Source organism: Lithobates pipiens, unplaced genomic scaffold (assembly GCF_037356315.1).
Source record: "Lithobates pipiens isolate NorthernLeopardFrog02 unplaced genomic scaffold, aLitPip1_a1.2 Scaffold_8, whole genome shotgun sequence".
Taxonomy (NCBI): Eukaryota; Metazoa; Chordata; class Amphibia; order Anura; family Ranidae; genus Lithobates; species Lithobates pipiens.
This window is the reverse complement of record NW_027507903.1, coordinates 447,285,385-447,301,605: the sequence shown is the minus strand read 5'-3', so window position 1 is coordinate 447,301,605 and position 16,221 is coordinate 447,285,385. Positions and strand designations below refer to the sequence as shown.

The 16,221-nt window shown below is 44.6% G+C and overlaps 1 protein-coding gene across 4 annotated transcripts in view; it reads right to left on the bottom strand.

The window, feature by feature from the left end:
- Positions 1 to 16,221, bottom strand: part of GRIA1 (glutamate ionotropic receptor AMPA type subunit 1) — a 410,043-nt gene that overhangs the window by 357,783 nt on the left and 36,039 nt on the right. For all 4 annotated transcript variants that reach the window (XM_077468352.1, XM_077468351.1, XM_077468354.1 and 1 more), the window contains exon 2: positions 15,363 to 15,500. In XM_077468352.1, coding sequence (XP_077324478.1) covers positions 15,363 to 15,500 — 138 coding nt within the window. The remainder of the gene's footprint in view (positions 1 to 15,362; positions 15,501 to 16,221) is intronic.

Genomic DNA, 16,221 nt, shown 5'->3' with positions numbered 1-16,221 from the left:
TCCATGTGTTTCAAAAAGGCAGCTTGAGACATACCTGAAGAAGGTAGAGGTGGAGAACCGCCAAGGTTAGAGTCCGATTCATCGTCATCGCCACTGTCCGCTTGGTCGGAGGCTGCAGGAGAGGCAACGTGGTGTTTAGCTAAGGCCTTAGCCGCCATTTTGGAAGAAGCCCGGGCCAGGGCCTCTTTGATGGGTTTCGGCTTATTTTTGCCCTTCGGTCCCGTGAGTACCATCCCGAGAGACGCCAGTATTGTCCCAAAGGTGATCCGACTGAAATCGTGGCGAAATGCGGGTTCAGACGGGTGATATTGATCCGATCTTGCAGCGGGGAGCGCGGAGCTCTAAGGGAGAACGTCTGCCATGTCGAGCTTCGCGCATGCGCCCCCCTGAAGTTGATTTTATCTGCTTCTTCCATGTGTATAATTCATGAATGACAAGAATATCAATTTTTAAAATAACTATCTTCTCAATTTAACACCGCTTCCCAGCAATCTGCCACATTAAAATGGATAAATACAAATTAATATTAATATAGAAATCTTGTCACAGAAACTGAAGGTAATTAAATCTCCCTTGAAGACAATGTGTGGATTTCTAAAACTAACAAGGTGAATATCAAATACATATGAAGAGGGTGATGGCAGTGAGGCATTGCATATTCAGTTACCCTTTTTAGCCAAATTGCATATAAACTTTACAAATTCATCATCTCTATTGGGGAAATTACCTTTCTCACACAGCTCTTGTAATATATTAGTAAGGGAATGTCCAAGACAAATGAGAAAAGAGTATAATTGTCAAAAAATACATAGATACAATGTATATTAGATTAGAACCTGGTGAAAGAGGAGCTGAAATGGGCTGTAGGTGTACCATTAAGCCTTTATCCTCCAGTATTAATTTACGGTTGAGGTCTCAAACTTTCTAATCTTTCTTAAGTGCTGTTTTCCTGCATGTTGTAATTTGTGAATAATTTTTGCTGGAACATGCTTTAAAATTCCCTTTTCTCATATTAAAAAAATATAGTAAATACTTTATGTACCTGAGAATATCGCATTGCTAACACATGTCTCTTTGATGATGGTCTATATTATTTTTGTTTGTTTTTTTACTTTATGGACTTATGTTTTTTATGTAATGACAACCCAAGTATGGGCTATTGTTTCAGTGGAATATATGTTACGATCTGAACCCTTTTCAATAAAAAATATTAAAATACAGGGTGACCCACAGGAGTTGGACATTTTTAGAACAGATAGTACACAGAAAGTGATGATGGGAGGGGATCGAACTAGGTGTCTCCCCCCCCCACCCCCTCACTGAAATGGCAATTCAGTCACAATGAAGCAGTAGACTTTACAACATTGTTTGCTTACGACAGCTTTGTTCGAAGTGGTGAGTCTATCACAATAAAGCAACGGCTATTCAGTTGAGAATTCAATGCTAGTTGACACGGGGCCGTTCCCAGTCGCAATACTCATGATGAGCGACGATGCTAATTTTCATTTGAATGGAACAGTAAATAAGCAGAAGATAGTTACTGGGTTTCCAAAAATCCTAGGCGCACTCAAGAAAGACCTTTCCACTCATGTTAGGCCGTGTACACACGGGCGGACTGTCTGACGGACTTGGTCCGCTGAAACGTGTTTCAGCGGACAATCCGCTCGTGTGTGGGCTTCAGCGGACTTTTTCAGCGGACAGTCTGGCGGACTAAGTCTTTCGGAATTTCCGTAATATTGTCCGTCCAAACTTGGTTTCAGCTCGTGAGTAGGCAAGTCCGCTCGTGAGTAGGCAAGTTGGACGGACTAAGTATGGCGCATGCTCAGAAAGGATTTACACGGCCGAAGGTTGCATTGCAATGTATTGGACGTCATATTTCTAGTCCCGTCGTACGAGCTGTACACGTCATCGGACTGTCTGGTCATCATGTGTGGTCAAGTCCGTTCATTCGAAAGTAGGACGGACAGTCCGCCCGTGTGTACGCGGCCTTACAGTGTGGTGTGTGGTTGCCCCTTTTGGTATTATAGGTCCATATTTTTTCTAGAAATACGGCGTAACAGTAACTGTTAACTTGGAATGTTACATTCACATGCTGAACAACTTCTTATGACGAGAACTGCAAATAAGACGAATAAACATGAGAAATATTTATTTTCAGCCAGATGGTGCCACAGCACATACTGCCGATGCACCAATGGAAGTTCTTGTAAACATGTTCCCTGGGTGCCTCATTTTACATTTCGACGATGTGTCATGGTCTCCAAGGTCTCCCAACTTCTCATCATGGGATTTCTTCCTATGAGAGTACCTGAAGAACCGTGTGCACACTCACAAACCCCGTAATTTTAATGAATTGAAGGATGCGATCCAAAAAGAAGTGCTCATAATTGATCAACAGCTGTTGGCCCAAGTAATGAACAATTTCAAGGGAAGGATTGAAAGCTGCATTCAAGAGGATAGTTGTCATCTAAATTACATTATTTTTCATAACTGAATAAGTAACTCATATGGCATGTCTTGACCTTTTGTAAAAATAAATTAGTTTAGAGTTGAAAATCTATGGAGTACTGTTTTTTTTTCAAAACCGTCCAATTCCCGTCGTCACTCTGTATAAAAAAAAATAGTAAAAAGATGCTGCCTCCTGCTCTCACTCTCAAGTGCTCTGTGATGGCATAGTTGAGTAACCACTCAGGTGTCCTCACACAGACTTGTATCGCAAAGGAATAGGAAGGCAAGTTTGACTAAACTGTTACTATTTGCTGATTTCAGAGTGCATTGTCTCTAACAGTAATAAGTAGCAAGAAAGTGGAGGTAAAACTATGAAAGTAGAAGCTGTTAGTATAAGTCTATCTTACTGCATATCTGTTCTATGTCTTCAACTGGGCTTTAAACTAGTACTAAGGGTTAAACATTTTTACCTTACTGTCCTATAGCATTAAAATGGATCTTTATCCTCCCGTCCACATTTTTTTTTTTAACTCCCGATTACCAGGTCACAGTTCTTGCACATTGTAGATACTCACCTGCCCAGCGGATCCAGTGTTGTCCTACAGAATACTCTTCTTTTTTCAATGCCACTGCTCGAGTCATGTGCCGCCATGTATGACACCATTAGGAAGCTGATGACCCTTCAGGTGATGGGCCTCCCGATGATGTGACGCTAGGCCCACCCCCTCCTCATTTGTCAATGAAGGACTATGCCTTCTGCGATATGTGAACTGCATATCCCAGGAAGCACAGTGAGCATAGTGCATGTCATTCGCTTAGGCGTATAACTAAAGAAGACACCCACAAACAGGAGCTGGGGCAGTTTCTGTGGGACACTAACTCTAAATCTATTGGCAGAAACATTTTAAGACAAGCCAAAAATTGGATATACATACCTTCTCTGCAACCGATCCTGTCTCCAGCGGCAGATGCAGTGTGAAAGAGATGGCTGTCAATGGCTGGAAAATGCCAGAAAAGTAATGTCACCCATGGGGCTTCCATTGTCACCTGCCTGTTCTGCACATGCCTACACAGAGAAGCCACCACTGACAGCACAGAGTGGGACTGGATCAGAGCGGCTTCAGAAAAGGTACATATAGTGATTTATGCTTTACAGGGTTAGATAGATTTGTTTTAGAATGTGGCTGCCAGTAGATTTGGAGTTAGGCCGCGTACACACGGGCGGACTGTTCGCCCAACCTTGTCCGCTGAACAGTGTTTGGGCGGACAGTCCACTCGTGTGTGGGCTTTCAGCAGACAGTTTCAGCGGACAGTTTGACGGACAAAGTCTTTCGGAAATTCCGAAAAACTGTCCGCTGAAACTGTGTTTGAGCGAACAGTCCGCCCGTGTGTAGGCTACTTTCGAAATGAGCAAACTGTTCCCGCTCGGAGGAGTCTGCTCATTTCGAGCGCGTGTGAAGGTAGGCGGGGCCCGCGACGGAGACGTCGCGGGCTCCGCCGCCTGGAATGGGCTTAAAGGGGAACCCCAACGCCGAAAAAAATCGGCGTGGGGGTTCCCCCAAAGTCCACAACAGACCCTTGTCCGAGCACGCTACCCAGCCGGCCAGGAAAGGGGGGCGAGCGAGCGCGCCCCCCCTCCTGAGCCGTACCAGGCCGCGTGCCCTCAACATGGGGGGGTGCCTTGGGGAAGGGGGGGCCGCGCGGCCCCCCCACCCCAAAGCACCTTGTCCCCATGTTGATGAGGACAAGGGCCTCTTCCCGACAACCCTGGCCGTTGGTTGTCAGGGTCTGCGGGCGGGGGGCTTATCGGAATCCGGGAGCCCCCTTTAAGAAGGGGGCCCCCGGATACCGGCCCCCCACCCTATGTGAATGAGTATGGGGTACAATGTACCCCTACCCATTCACCTGTGAAAAAAAGTACAAAAAAAAACACAACACAGGGTTAAAATATTTTATTGCACAGCTCCGGGGGTCTTCCGTCTTCGGGGGTCTTCTCGCCGGACTCCTCCGCTATCTTCGTGTAGCTCTTTTACTAGCGGAGGAGCCCGGCTTTCTTCCTCCCCGCCGCCGGCCTCTTCTCCCGACTTCGGGGGTCTTGTCCCCCTCTTCGGTTCTTCTGCCGGGCCACCGCGCCTTCTTGTAGCTCTTTTGCAGGCGGTGGCCCGGTCTTCTGTCGCCGCCGCCTTCCGTTCTTCTGTCGCCGCCTTCGGTTCTTCTGCCGGGCCACCGCGCCTTCTTGTAGCTCTTTTACAGGCGGTGGCCCGGTCTTCTGTCGCCGCTGTCGCTGTCGCCGTCGCCGCCTTCCGTTCTTCTTCTTCTTCTTGTTCTTCTTCTTCTTCCCCAGGAGATGTTGACACGTCGCTCTCTCCGGCCGGAATGCCAGAGCCGCGCTGTGCGGTCACTTATATAGTGACAATGGGGCGGTGTCACATGGTATATGTCACATGGGTTGGTCACATGGTGACCCCGCCCCCTTACGATGTCATAGTCCCCATGTGACATCAACCCATGTGACCAACCCATGTGACATATACCATGTGACACCGCCCCATTGTCACTATATAAGTGACCGCACAGCGCGGCTCTGGCATTCCGGCCGGAGAGAGCGACGTGTCAACATCTCCTGGGGAAGAAGAAGAAGAACAAGAAGAAGAAGAAGAACGGAAGGCGGCGACGGCGACAGCGGCGACAGAAGACCGGGCCACCGCCTGTAAAAGAGCTACAAGAAGGCGCGGTGGCCCGGCAGAAGAACCGAAGGCGGCGACAGAAGAACGGAAGGCAGCGGCGACAGAAGACCGGGCCACCGCCTGCAAAAGAGCTACAAGAAGGCGCGGTGGCCCGGCAGAAGAACCGAAGAGGGGGACAAGACCCCCGAAGTCGGGAGAAGAGGCCGGCGGCGGGGAGGAAGAAAGCCGGGCTCCTCCGCTAGTAAAAGAGCTACACGAAGATAGCGGAGGAGTCCGGCGAGAAGACCCCCGAAGACGGAAGACCCCTGGAGCTGTGCAATAAAATATTTTTTCTCTGTGTTGTGTTTTTTTTTGTACTTTATTTCACAGGTGAATGGGTAGGGGTACATTGTACCCCATACTCATTCACATAGGGTGGGGGGCCGGTATCCGGGGGCCCCCTTCTTAAAGGGGGCTCCCGGATTCCGATAAGCCCCCCGCCCGCAGACCCCGACAACCAACGGCCAGGGTTGTCGGGAAGAGGCCCTTGTCCTCATCAACATGGGGACAAGGTGCTTTGGGGTGGGGGGGCCGCGCGGCCCCCCCTTCCCCAAGGCACCCCCCATGTTGAGGGCACGCGGCCTGGTACGGCTCAGGAGGGGGGGCGCGCTCACTCGCCCCCCTTTCCTGGCCGGCCGGGTAGCGTGCTCGGACAAGGGTCTGTTGTGGACTTTGGGGGGACCCCACGCCGATTTTTTTCGGCGTTGGGGTTCCCCTTTAAGTCCATTCCAGGCGGCGGAGCCCGCGACGTCTCCTTCGCGGGCCCCGCCTACCTGTACACGCGCTCGAAATGGGCGGATTTGCCTCCGCCTTACGTGGGCGAGTCCGTTCATTTCAAAAGTTGAGCGAACTGTTTGGCAAACAGTTCGCTGAAACAGTCCGCTCAAAAAGTGCCGTGTGTGGCCATGTCCGTCCATGCTAATTTTGAGCGGACTGTTTGCCGAAACTGTTTGACAAACAAAGTTGGGCGAACAGTCCGCCCGTGTGTACGCGGCCTTAGTTAGTTTTAGGCAGAACTTCTACTTTAAGGTAAAATACAAACAAGGACGCAATTAAATAAAAAAAGTTAGGCTTTAGTATCACTTTGCGCTTTTCATACACATGCTATAATATATATTTTTGAAAGTTTGCCTAAAACCTCAAACATTACACATTTTCTGAAAGCAGAGGAATAAAAAAGAATGGTAGTTGCAATTTTTAATGTGGTACGATATTTCCACAGCTGTTTTTAGCAAAAAATAAAATTAAAAATAATTTTAGTTCATAAAAGCAATATAATCTCAATTTGTTTTTGTTTCTTTGGTTAAATAGTCAAGCCTCAAAATTGTGTGTGCCCACAAAACACTACGATACCCAAATTGTTTGTAGATAATGCTTTAAAAATTGTCCATCTGTACAAGTAATCACTTCTTTGTGAAAGCTGGGAGCCTTTACTATAAATTAAAACAAATTCTGGGCCCTTAACCCTTGTCAATAGTTTAAATAAACGTGGCAATTGCTAAAATTCCTGAAAATACTAGCAGCCTGGCTGTCAGTCTAATCATCAGTCTGGAACTGACCTGGAACAAGCACATTCATAAAGATTTTTGACTTTACTCTGACTTTCCTGACTTGCATGCTTGCCCTAGATCAGGTTTCTCCAAACACCCAATTTTGAAGTCTATTAGAGCCCATGCCATGTAATTCATGCACCCGGTGCCCTGAAAGGGACCGGGTGCCATTAATAGGGGGTGGCCACGGCGACTATGGGGGTGGAGAGGAGAGAGGGGGGCGGTGCCCGGGTGCCCCTAATGCCCCACTGCTCACTTCATTGACCTCACTTGTTGCTCACCTGTTTTTGTTGGGTGACTCAGAAAGTACTTTAAGACCCCACTCGCACCGAATTCGACTTCACTTAAATACGCACAATTTCAAAGGTGCATGTCAGTGCGACTTCAGGTGTGGCTTGTCTCACACCTGTGTGACTTCATGCACAGATGTTTATGCAAGTCACACCTGATAAATAGTGCAGGAACTTCTTTTTCAAATCGGCGTGGCACCGCAAAGTCAACGTCACAGCAATTTAAACAGTTCCATTGCTTTTGACAAGCAATTTGGACCTGTCAAGTCCCACTGGTGTGAATGGTAGCTTCTCAGACACAGCCAGGCAAAAAACTATATTAAGGAGGTCAGCAATGGCAGATCCGTTTTCTTCTTTAGTACTTTAATTATTTTTTGGGGTATTTCCTTTCATGTATGCATTTTAGTATTTCCTGTGCACAATTTATTTCAATTAGCCATACAATAGCTATTGATAGATCACCATCTAGTGTCCAGTAATCTATTTACTTGCTCCTTAAATACATTCTAATGGTTTATTGATTTAAGCTTAATGTGACTAATAATCCCTAGAATTAGTACTATCTTGAACACTACAGATGAACGAATAATGAAACATCCACTTCACAAGAGTCTGCTGATCTTCTGGTGGACAGGATCTACTAAGTAGGAAAAACTAGGCCCTTCTGTATCATTACAATCCAAAATCGGGGGGTTTTGTTCAGGTTAGCTACTAACCCCTCCCTGCAAACCCAACAACCCCAGTAAAGGGATTTTGTGATAAAGTAATGAACCTGCACAGAGCTGTATTTCCATCATGTAAAGGCTTTTTAGTGCTTCTTGTGTATCCCTTTGACCCAAACAGTCAGTAGTGGGAGTGGTAGCATTAGTTTGTGAAGGGGTAATAGCAAAGAACATTATGTGTGGTCTTTCATTGACATCCATGGCCACAGTTAAGGCCCCTATATTTCATTAGTTGACAACCACTGCTGTAAGCACACATCCTTTAGAACTTAATGCATCATCCCTTCAGTGAGGCCTGGAACGGAAAAGAGAGAAAAGAAAAAGTAGTGCAGGGCCGGGCATGACCATGTGTTTAGGGGAGACAATGCATGGGTTAATATGAAGAGATAAGAGGGGAGGGGACAGTGAGTAAAGTCCAAGGGGGAGTGGTAATATATAAGGAGGAGGCAGAGCTTGGCTGGGGAACAGAAAGTTGTGGAGAAAGAAAGGAGGAGGCAGTTTTTCCCACCCACCCTCCCTATATGTTGTCTGTGTTTGTTGGTTTATGTGTTTTCTTTCTTTCAGGGGCATGGCAGATGGTCATCATGGCAGCTGTGGATTGGCGGTGTTTTGTTGGTCTTTGACGGTGGCAGTAAACATATGTGATGGAAAGGGGTGGGGGGCTCATCGGTAGTATGTGCCCCTCCGGTGTATTCCAGCGAAAGGTTAGCTGGAATACTGTAATGGTTGCACTGCGGGAAGGGGGTTGTCTCCGAACTGATTATCCGCTGGAGGCCTATCGTGTGGAAAAAGGTCCCGCAGTGTATTGGTGGATAATGTGTTGGAGTTCGAGGGTGCCGTCAAAGACCAACAGACTGGAGTTAAACAAGTTGTTATGGAGGTGATAATTTGGTATATATTTGATATTGGAGTTATTTATATGGTGTGAATAATAAGTAGGCTACTATGGCCATTTATACTCCAAAATTAAGGTGTGGTCTCATCATTTTAATAGGGTAAGAAATGGGGATGTTGGAGTACAAGTGGTATAGCAGTAAGAGGCAGGTTGGGTACCTCTGAACTACACTGGTCATGCTAGAATCTCCTCTTTTACATTGACTAGTTCATTGTTTTACTGGTCCTAATCTAAAACATTGTAACTTTGTATATATAAACTTATAGGAGAATATTGTATTTTTATGATTGAAGAGAAAAATGTAAACTATGGCTAAAGTCTCTTTTCCTCTTTTGCCTATAGGCACAACTTGCCATGCCTGATAGTAACTCCTGCCCTGTAATTACCTTCTCATGGAAGGAGCCGTTGCCTGATGTATGGTGCATTCCAGGGGCGGACTGACAACTCATGGGGCCCCTGGGCAATAGGAAATCATGGGGCCCACAGGCAATGAGGGATTATGGGGTCACACAGTATACACAAACACACACACAGTATACAATCACACAGCTTACACATACATGTACACAGTATACACAGATAGAACAAAAGGATGTCGGTAAGGTACATTTCAGAGGCAGATTTAAAAAAAACACAGATTTTTACATAATGACCCTGCTTTTACCGAGGCTGGCAACCCTGATGGGGCCCCCTAGTGGCCCGGGGCCCTCGGGCAGTGCCCGAGTGGCTGAATGGTCAGTCCGCCCCTGGTGAATTCACAGAGTGACCATTCTAGGGATTCCTGATACAGAGAAGAGCTGATTTTGTGAGAATCCCTGAGATTGGGAATAGCTGCTTTAGTGAGAAAATGATAACAATTTGCTCAGCGTGACACAATAGGTTTGATTAAAGAACTTTAATAATTAGAACGTTTGCTTTTCAAAGTGAACTTTTACTGAGCTTAGTGAATGAGGTCAAGCTGTGTTCACTTTAAATACTCAATCATGTGCTAGGAAACACGTTTATTTTTTGCGCACAGTTTTATCACTGTCAGTCACCATTCTCTGTTTTGCCTCTCTGGTGCTCACTGGAGAGCCAGGCATGAGAAGGAGCAGGAGTGGCCAGCTAGCATTGTCACTTGGGTGGCTGGGTGGATCCTGACAGAATGGTGTCAGTGGTGGCCCGTCCGTTAGGGGCGCCTGGGCGCAGCCTCCTCTATCCACGCCACCCCCTATATGAATAATAGATAGATTAATGCATAGCATGGATCTATCAACGGCTGCCACGGCCACCCCCTATTCATGTGTCCGACCCCTTTTAGGATGCGGGGCACCTGAATTATAGAGGCGGGGGTGTTTTTTGAAGCACCTAATTAAAGCCATAGGCTCTAATATGCTTCAAAATAGGGTGGGCTTGTGGCACAGAGCATTGTAACACTGATCCTCAATATTTGCTGTTGTAACACTGATCCTCAATCAGGCCAATCAGAAGCAGGTCTCAGACCCGTTTTACGATTGGCCGAAAAGAGAAGAGTCACAATCGGCCGCCAAGGAGGAAAACGGAAGCCGCCGTAATGCCCATGGAGAGCAGGGGAAGGGAAAGCCATCACCACCGACCAAGGGAAGCTGGCGGTGAAGCCTGGGAGAAGCACTGCCCACCATAGATGGGGCAAGTGCTCCAGACCCGACCAACCGGGGAAGGGGGTTTTTACTGTTTACGCCACTGATGGTCAGGATCCTTTCAGAGCCTGTGATGTCAGCTGAAAGTAGTCTTTAACCTGCCGTTGGCTGATTCTGAGTCACAGAAAAGTAAGTGCACTCCCATGACCCACGTGACAAGTATGACCAAAAAAGCTTTGACACTACTCTTTTAAGGGAGAATAAAATTGCCCTAAACTGTGGGGATAGTCCACCTTTGTCCCTTGAAGTGCCCTCATTGTAAAGTTCCCCTCTACTCCTTTGCTTTTGACGACTAAAATTATGGAATTCCCATCACTTTTTTGTCTCAGTTCTAGCAATTGCTTGGAGCAATAGGTGACATTTCCCCAGAGAGGAACAGACAGTGATTACGTTCTGAGGTTCTGATACATCCCTACTCTATGCAAAAGCAGAAAAAAAGGTTTTGGATGGAACTCCACTGTAAAAATAATCCCATCTAGGGCTAAAGAGGAACTCAAATCTGGAAGCTATGGTCTTCCTGCAGCTGATCCTTTTCCCTATCACTGATTTACCTTGTTGTATACTCTTTCTTTGTGTGCGGGTGGCCATCTTGATAGCGGCAGGATTTCGCTTCCTCATATCACAACCTCCAGCAATGAAAATAATGATCAGCACAGAAGCCACATCACCACATCTCACACCAAATCTCCTGCTACTAGCAGTTAGAGAGAGCGGTGCCTTAGATCTCACACTGCAGATATATGCTAATAGGCTGTAGACATAGGAGTGCCTAGGTACCCTCACATACCAGGTAGTGCACTGCTAATTTTCAAGAAGTGTTTCAGAGAAACTTTATATTTTTCAGGATACTGTTTAGGCACAATTAACATTTCTAAATGTTCCCTATAACACAGTAAATCGTATTATCTTTAGTTCAGGGCTACTATAATATTCTGGCGGATGGCTTCATCCAGGTGCATGTTAGTAGCAGCATTTTCAGAGGTGGGAGTTTGGTTTAGAGCTGGAAATTGAATTAGAATTGATACTTTTTTTTTTTTTTTTACTTAACTCCATATTTAGGCAAACAGAATATTTACTTCATTACAAAAGGCAGATAAAATGACTTCCTATAACCAAAATCAGTCAACAGTGAAGCAACTGCCTATGAGCTAATTAAAAAGATTCACATATTGAAGTGGAAAAACATGATCCAAAATCACTTAAAATTTTCAGGATTCACATATCCCTGACCTAGAAAGGTACACAAAAGTCAAATTCAGAATAGCAGTCAATTGAAAGTAATAAATACCAATATGATTCTATAAATTGCTAAGAAAAATGATCAGATACGAATTGCTGCAAAGATTTAAGACTCCTATACCCCTAACCTTTACATCTATAATAAAGTTTGATTTTATTGGGTATAGTATAAACAAGTAGGCTAAAAGTTTTGACCTATGATGGTTTTTTGAATGCATCTCTGTAATTCAGAGAAATCTACCTATAGCCAGGGGAGTTTCCATGATCTTAGGGTACCCATAGACGTCAGAGGACAGTCAGACATGCAGACGCTTATCTATCTGTCCAAGCATTTCCACAATGAGGAAAAATCAACTCGGCCAAACATTTTACTTTCAGTTGATAGATACAAGAGTTTTGGGATAAGGTGGGTTCAACTGCACCCTTCTTACAGCTAAGTTCTTGGAACATCAAGTTCAACCACAAAGCTACCTTATTTTACTGAAAGCTACTGTGGAAGTAAGCACTAATAAGCTGATGATGAGAAAAAAACTGCAGATGGTAAACTGAATCTAGGAAGCGGTATTAAACCCAAAGCCAAAAATGTTATATATTACAGCTTGCCAATCATTAGATGTGGAGGCTGCATTTGTTTTCTTTTTTAAAGTGTAACTAAAGGCAACATTTTTGGGGGCAAGAGGCCACTGTCATTTTTTTCTCGTCATCTGTGTCCCATTGTAGAGATTTCCCTTCACTTCCTGTCCCATAGCCAAACAGGATGTGAGAGGAAATCTCCACAAATTAGGGGGACCCACAGGTCACCAGAAGTAGTGTCCTCTTTGGTAGATTTCCCGTCTATTACTTTTCTGGGGACAACCCAAAAATAGAGATATTATTTTACTTTCACTTTCAATGATAATGGTAAAAAGGACAAATAGGGAGGGTGAATCTCCTTAATGGGGGTGCAGACAGCAATAAAAACTGCCAAGCATTCTTATTTTCCTGCACTCTATCCAAAACTAAAACTAAAAAAAAAAAAAATGTTTTACCTTAAGGGCCCATTCCCACCTGAACGTTTTCATCTCTTAAAACGCTCATCTCAAAAGTTCCAAAACGCCCAACAAGTAAAATCCCATTCATTTAAATGGTCCCTGTTCACATCTGATTGTTCTGTCGCCTGAAGCAAAATGCCTGAAGCTCAAAAAAGTACACGAGCTTCTTTTTGGGCAGATTACAGGCGTTTTTCTGCTTTTTACATTGGTGACCTTTTGACCTGTACAAAATTGTGGCAAGAATCGCACGACTTTTCACCTGAAACTAAACGTTTAGGTGTGAATGCAGCCTTGTTTATACTTTAAGCTTTAAGACTATGGGGGCTATTTACTGAAGGAAAATCCACTTTGCACTGAAAGAGCACTTGGAAGTAAAGTCACTGTAAATCCGAGGGGGACAAAGAAAAATAAAAACAGCATTTAAGCTTGCACATGATTGGATGATAAAATCAGCAGACCTTCCACTCATTTCAGATCTACCCCTTAGATTTAGAGCGACTGCACTTCCAAGTGCACTTTCAGTGCAAAGTAGATTTGCCTTTCGTAAATAACCCCCTATGTTTTCACCTGGTGATCTGGCCAGTGACACACCTTCTGTATTAGAGTACCTTCACTCTGGATGAAGGAGCACAGGGACACCTTTGGTCTGCAGCATTGTCAATCTGGGGAAAAGGGAGTGTTAGATGTACTAGCAGATTTAGATACACTAACACATTCAAGACAAAATTCAGCTCTCACTGTAGTTACACAAGCAGTTGTAGCAACAGTTTTTTTACTTTTAGTAGAAAGGTTTTACATACGCAAATAAATAAAAGGTAGTTATTATAAGCACCCCTGTCAGTGGTAAATGGTTTGTCTCAACAATCCAACTACAGTACTACATTTGCAAGACAGCTTGTCCTGTTGAAATACAACAGACTTACTGGCTGGCTCTCTAGGTGAAAATAAAGGAAAGAAAGTCTAAAAGAGAAAGATAATACAGACAAAACATCTAAGAATTGGCAAGCTGCAATATAATAAATGTTTGCTTTGGGGTTTAATATTGTTTTAAATAAACACTTCATATGAAAAGCACATTTTCTTGAACTTATGCATTTCTTCAAAAATGTATAAATATTTTTTTTATGTGTAACCATGTGCCATCTGAAAGTAGAAATTAGACTTGTAGTTGGAACACTGCTGTGAGCAGGGAAAAATTAGGGGGTTGATTTACTAAAAGTGGAGCATGCAAATTTTGGTGCAGCTGTACATGGTAGCCAATCAGCTTCTAACTTCAGCTTGTTCAGTTAAGGTTTAACAATAAAAACTGGAAGATGATTGGTTTCTATGCAGAGCTCCACCAGATTTTGCACGCCATGGTTTTAGTAAATCAACCACATTGCACATAGAGAAGGATGCCTCTATCAAGTGGTAAAATTCCATAGCAATACAAGAGCAGGCAGGAGACAGTGAAGTCAATACAAGAGCAGGCAGGAGATAAGGAAGTCAATACAAGAGCAGGCAGGAGATAAGAAAGTCAATACAAGAGCAGGCAGGAGATAAGAAAGTCAATACAAGAGCAGGCAGGAGATAGGGAAGTCAATACAAGAGCAGGCAGGAGATAAGAAAGTCAATACAAGAGCAGGCAGGAGATAAGAAAGTCAATACAAGAGCAGGCAGGAGATAGGGAAGTCAATACAAGAGCAGGCAGGAGATAAGAAAGTCAATACAAGAGCAGGCAGGAGATATGGAAGTCAATACAAGAACAGGAAGGAGATAGGGAAGTTAATACAAGAGCAGGCAGGAGATAGGGAAGGCAATACAAGAGCAGGCAGGAAATAGGGAAGTCAATACAAGAGCAGGAAGGAGATAGGGAAGTCAATACAAGAGCAGGCAGGAGATAGGAAAGTCAATACAAGAGCAGGCAGGAGATAGGAAAGTCAATACAAGAGCAGGCAGGAGATAGGGAAGTCAATACAAGAACAGGAAGGAGATAGGGAAGTCAATACAAGAGCAGGAAGGAGATAATTAAATTAATACAAGAGCAGGAAGGAGATAGGGAAGTCAATACAAGAGCAGGCAGGAGATAGGGAAGTCCATGCAAGAGCAGGAAGGAGATAAGGAAGTCAATACAAGAGCAGGAAGGAGATAGGGAAGTCAATACAAGAGCAGGCAGGAGATAGGGAAGTCCATACAAGAGCAGGCAGGAGATAGGGAAGTCAATACAAGAGCAGGAAGGAGATAGGGAAGTCAATACAAGAGCAGGAAGGAGATAAGGAAGTTAATACAAGAGCAGGCAGGAGATAGGGAAGTCAATACAAGAGCAGGAAGGAAATAGGGAAGTGGCAGGGAGTGTATCAGAGTTTATGGGAAGTGACATCTCCCCCCTGATATTCTGCAGTTATATAGCAGTGCAGATGGAATGGTTTGGAGAGTAAGAACAAAGTGCTGAAAAAAATCTCTAATGTTCCGTTTGTGCATTTAGCAAGTGTTGGCCTTTAACAACTTTCAATTAAAAATAATCTAAACTTTTTTTTTTTTTTTTTTAGCCTTCAACTTTAATTAGCCTTTTCTTCAGGATAAACACGACATATTTTTTTTCAGCTCCTTTTCCATTATCTTTTTTAGCCAAGAGACTTTTAGTAAATACTTTTTAATTAAGATAAGCGCCTTGCGTTCTGCTACAGCAAACAGCTTAAAGCATTTGCACCTCTTGTACTCAGTACAAGAGCTGCCAATAGATGGCCACTGGAAAAAAAAAATATATATAAATTGGACATTATAAGATGCAAATCAGCTCTTAATGGTTTATCTGGGTACTTACAGGTGTAGGTCATTTCAAAACTGTCGCTGATATTCACAATATCAATTTGGGGCAGAAGCTTTGGGGGCTCCAACAGCTGCGACAATGCAAAACGAAAGGCGGCATGTTCCTGGGATTGCTGGTTTGGGAAGAGGCCCCCTGCAGAGGACAATAAAGAAGATTTAGACAGCAGTTGAGTATACAATTAAAGCTATTTATAAAAGGATATAACATATATAATTGCTATACAAGTCATTTTCATATCATGGCTCCCTATATTGTGCAAATACAATTTTGAAGATCCCTGGAATTGTCCATAAAATTGACGCTGTGTCTTGCCCATGCAGGGGCAGTGTCCTATTTTGTTTAGACACTACCCAAGGTCATCATCTGCTTAAAGCGGAGGTCCACCCTAAAATACACTCCTAGGTCTATGTGATCCCCCCTTCCCTAAACGCTAGGTAACCCCCTTACCTTTCAGCTGTCTTCCTCTGTTTTTTTTCTATTTTAAATTTTCTGCCACAGTGAATTGCGGAAAGGGGAGGAGCCGATGCGGAAAGGGGCGGGGCTTAATCGCCAGGTCACTTGTTCCGGTCTGCCGCATGGGCTCCTGGGATCTTTATTTTTTTTCCCAGGAGTCTGTGGTGTGCATAGGCTGGAGATCCCGCGCGAGGCAGAGAAGGGAAGTGACGTCATCACGACACCCACGTTCAGAGGGTTTATCTCCGTTGCCATCACAACGGGGCGGGACTTCCGACGACAACACCCGTTGTCATGGCAACCGGAGCTGTTGACGCCGCTCGAGATTGCTCAGACTGCGCATGCGCGAGATCTTGCATAGAACGGGCGGTGCATGCTGGTCATTTTGGAGCACACTCTC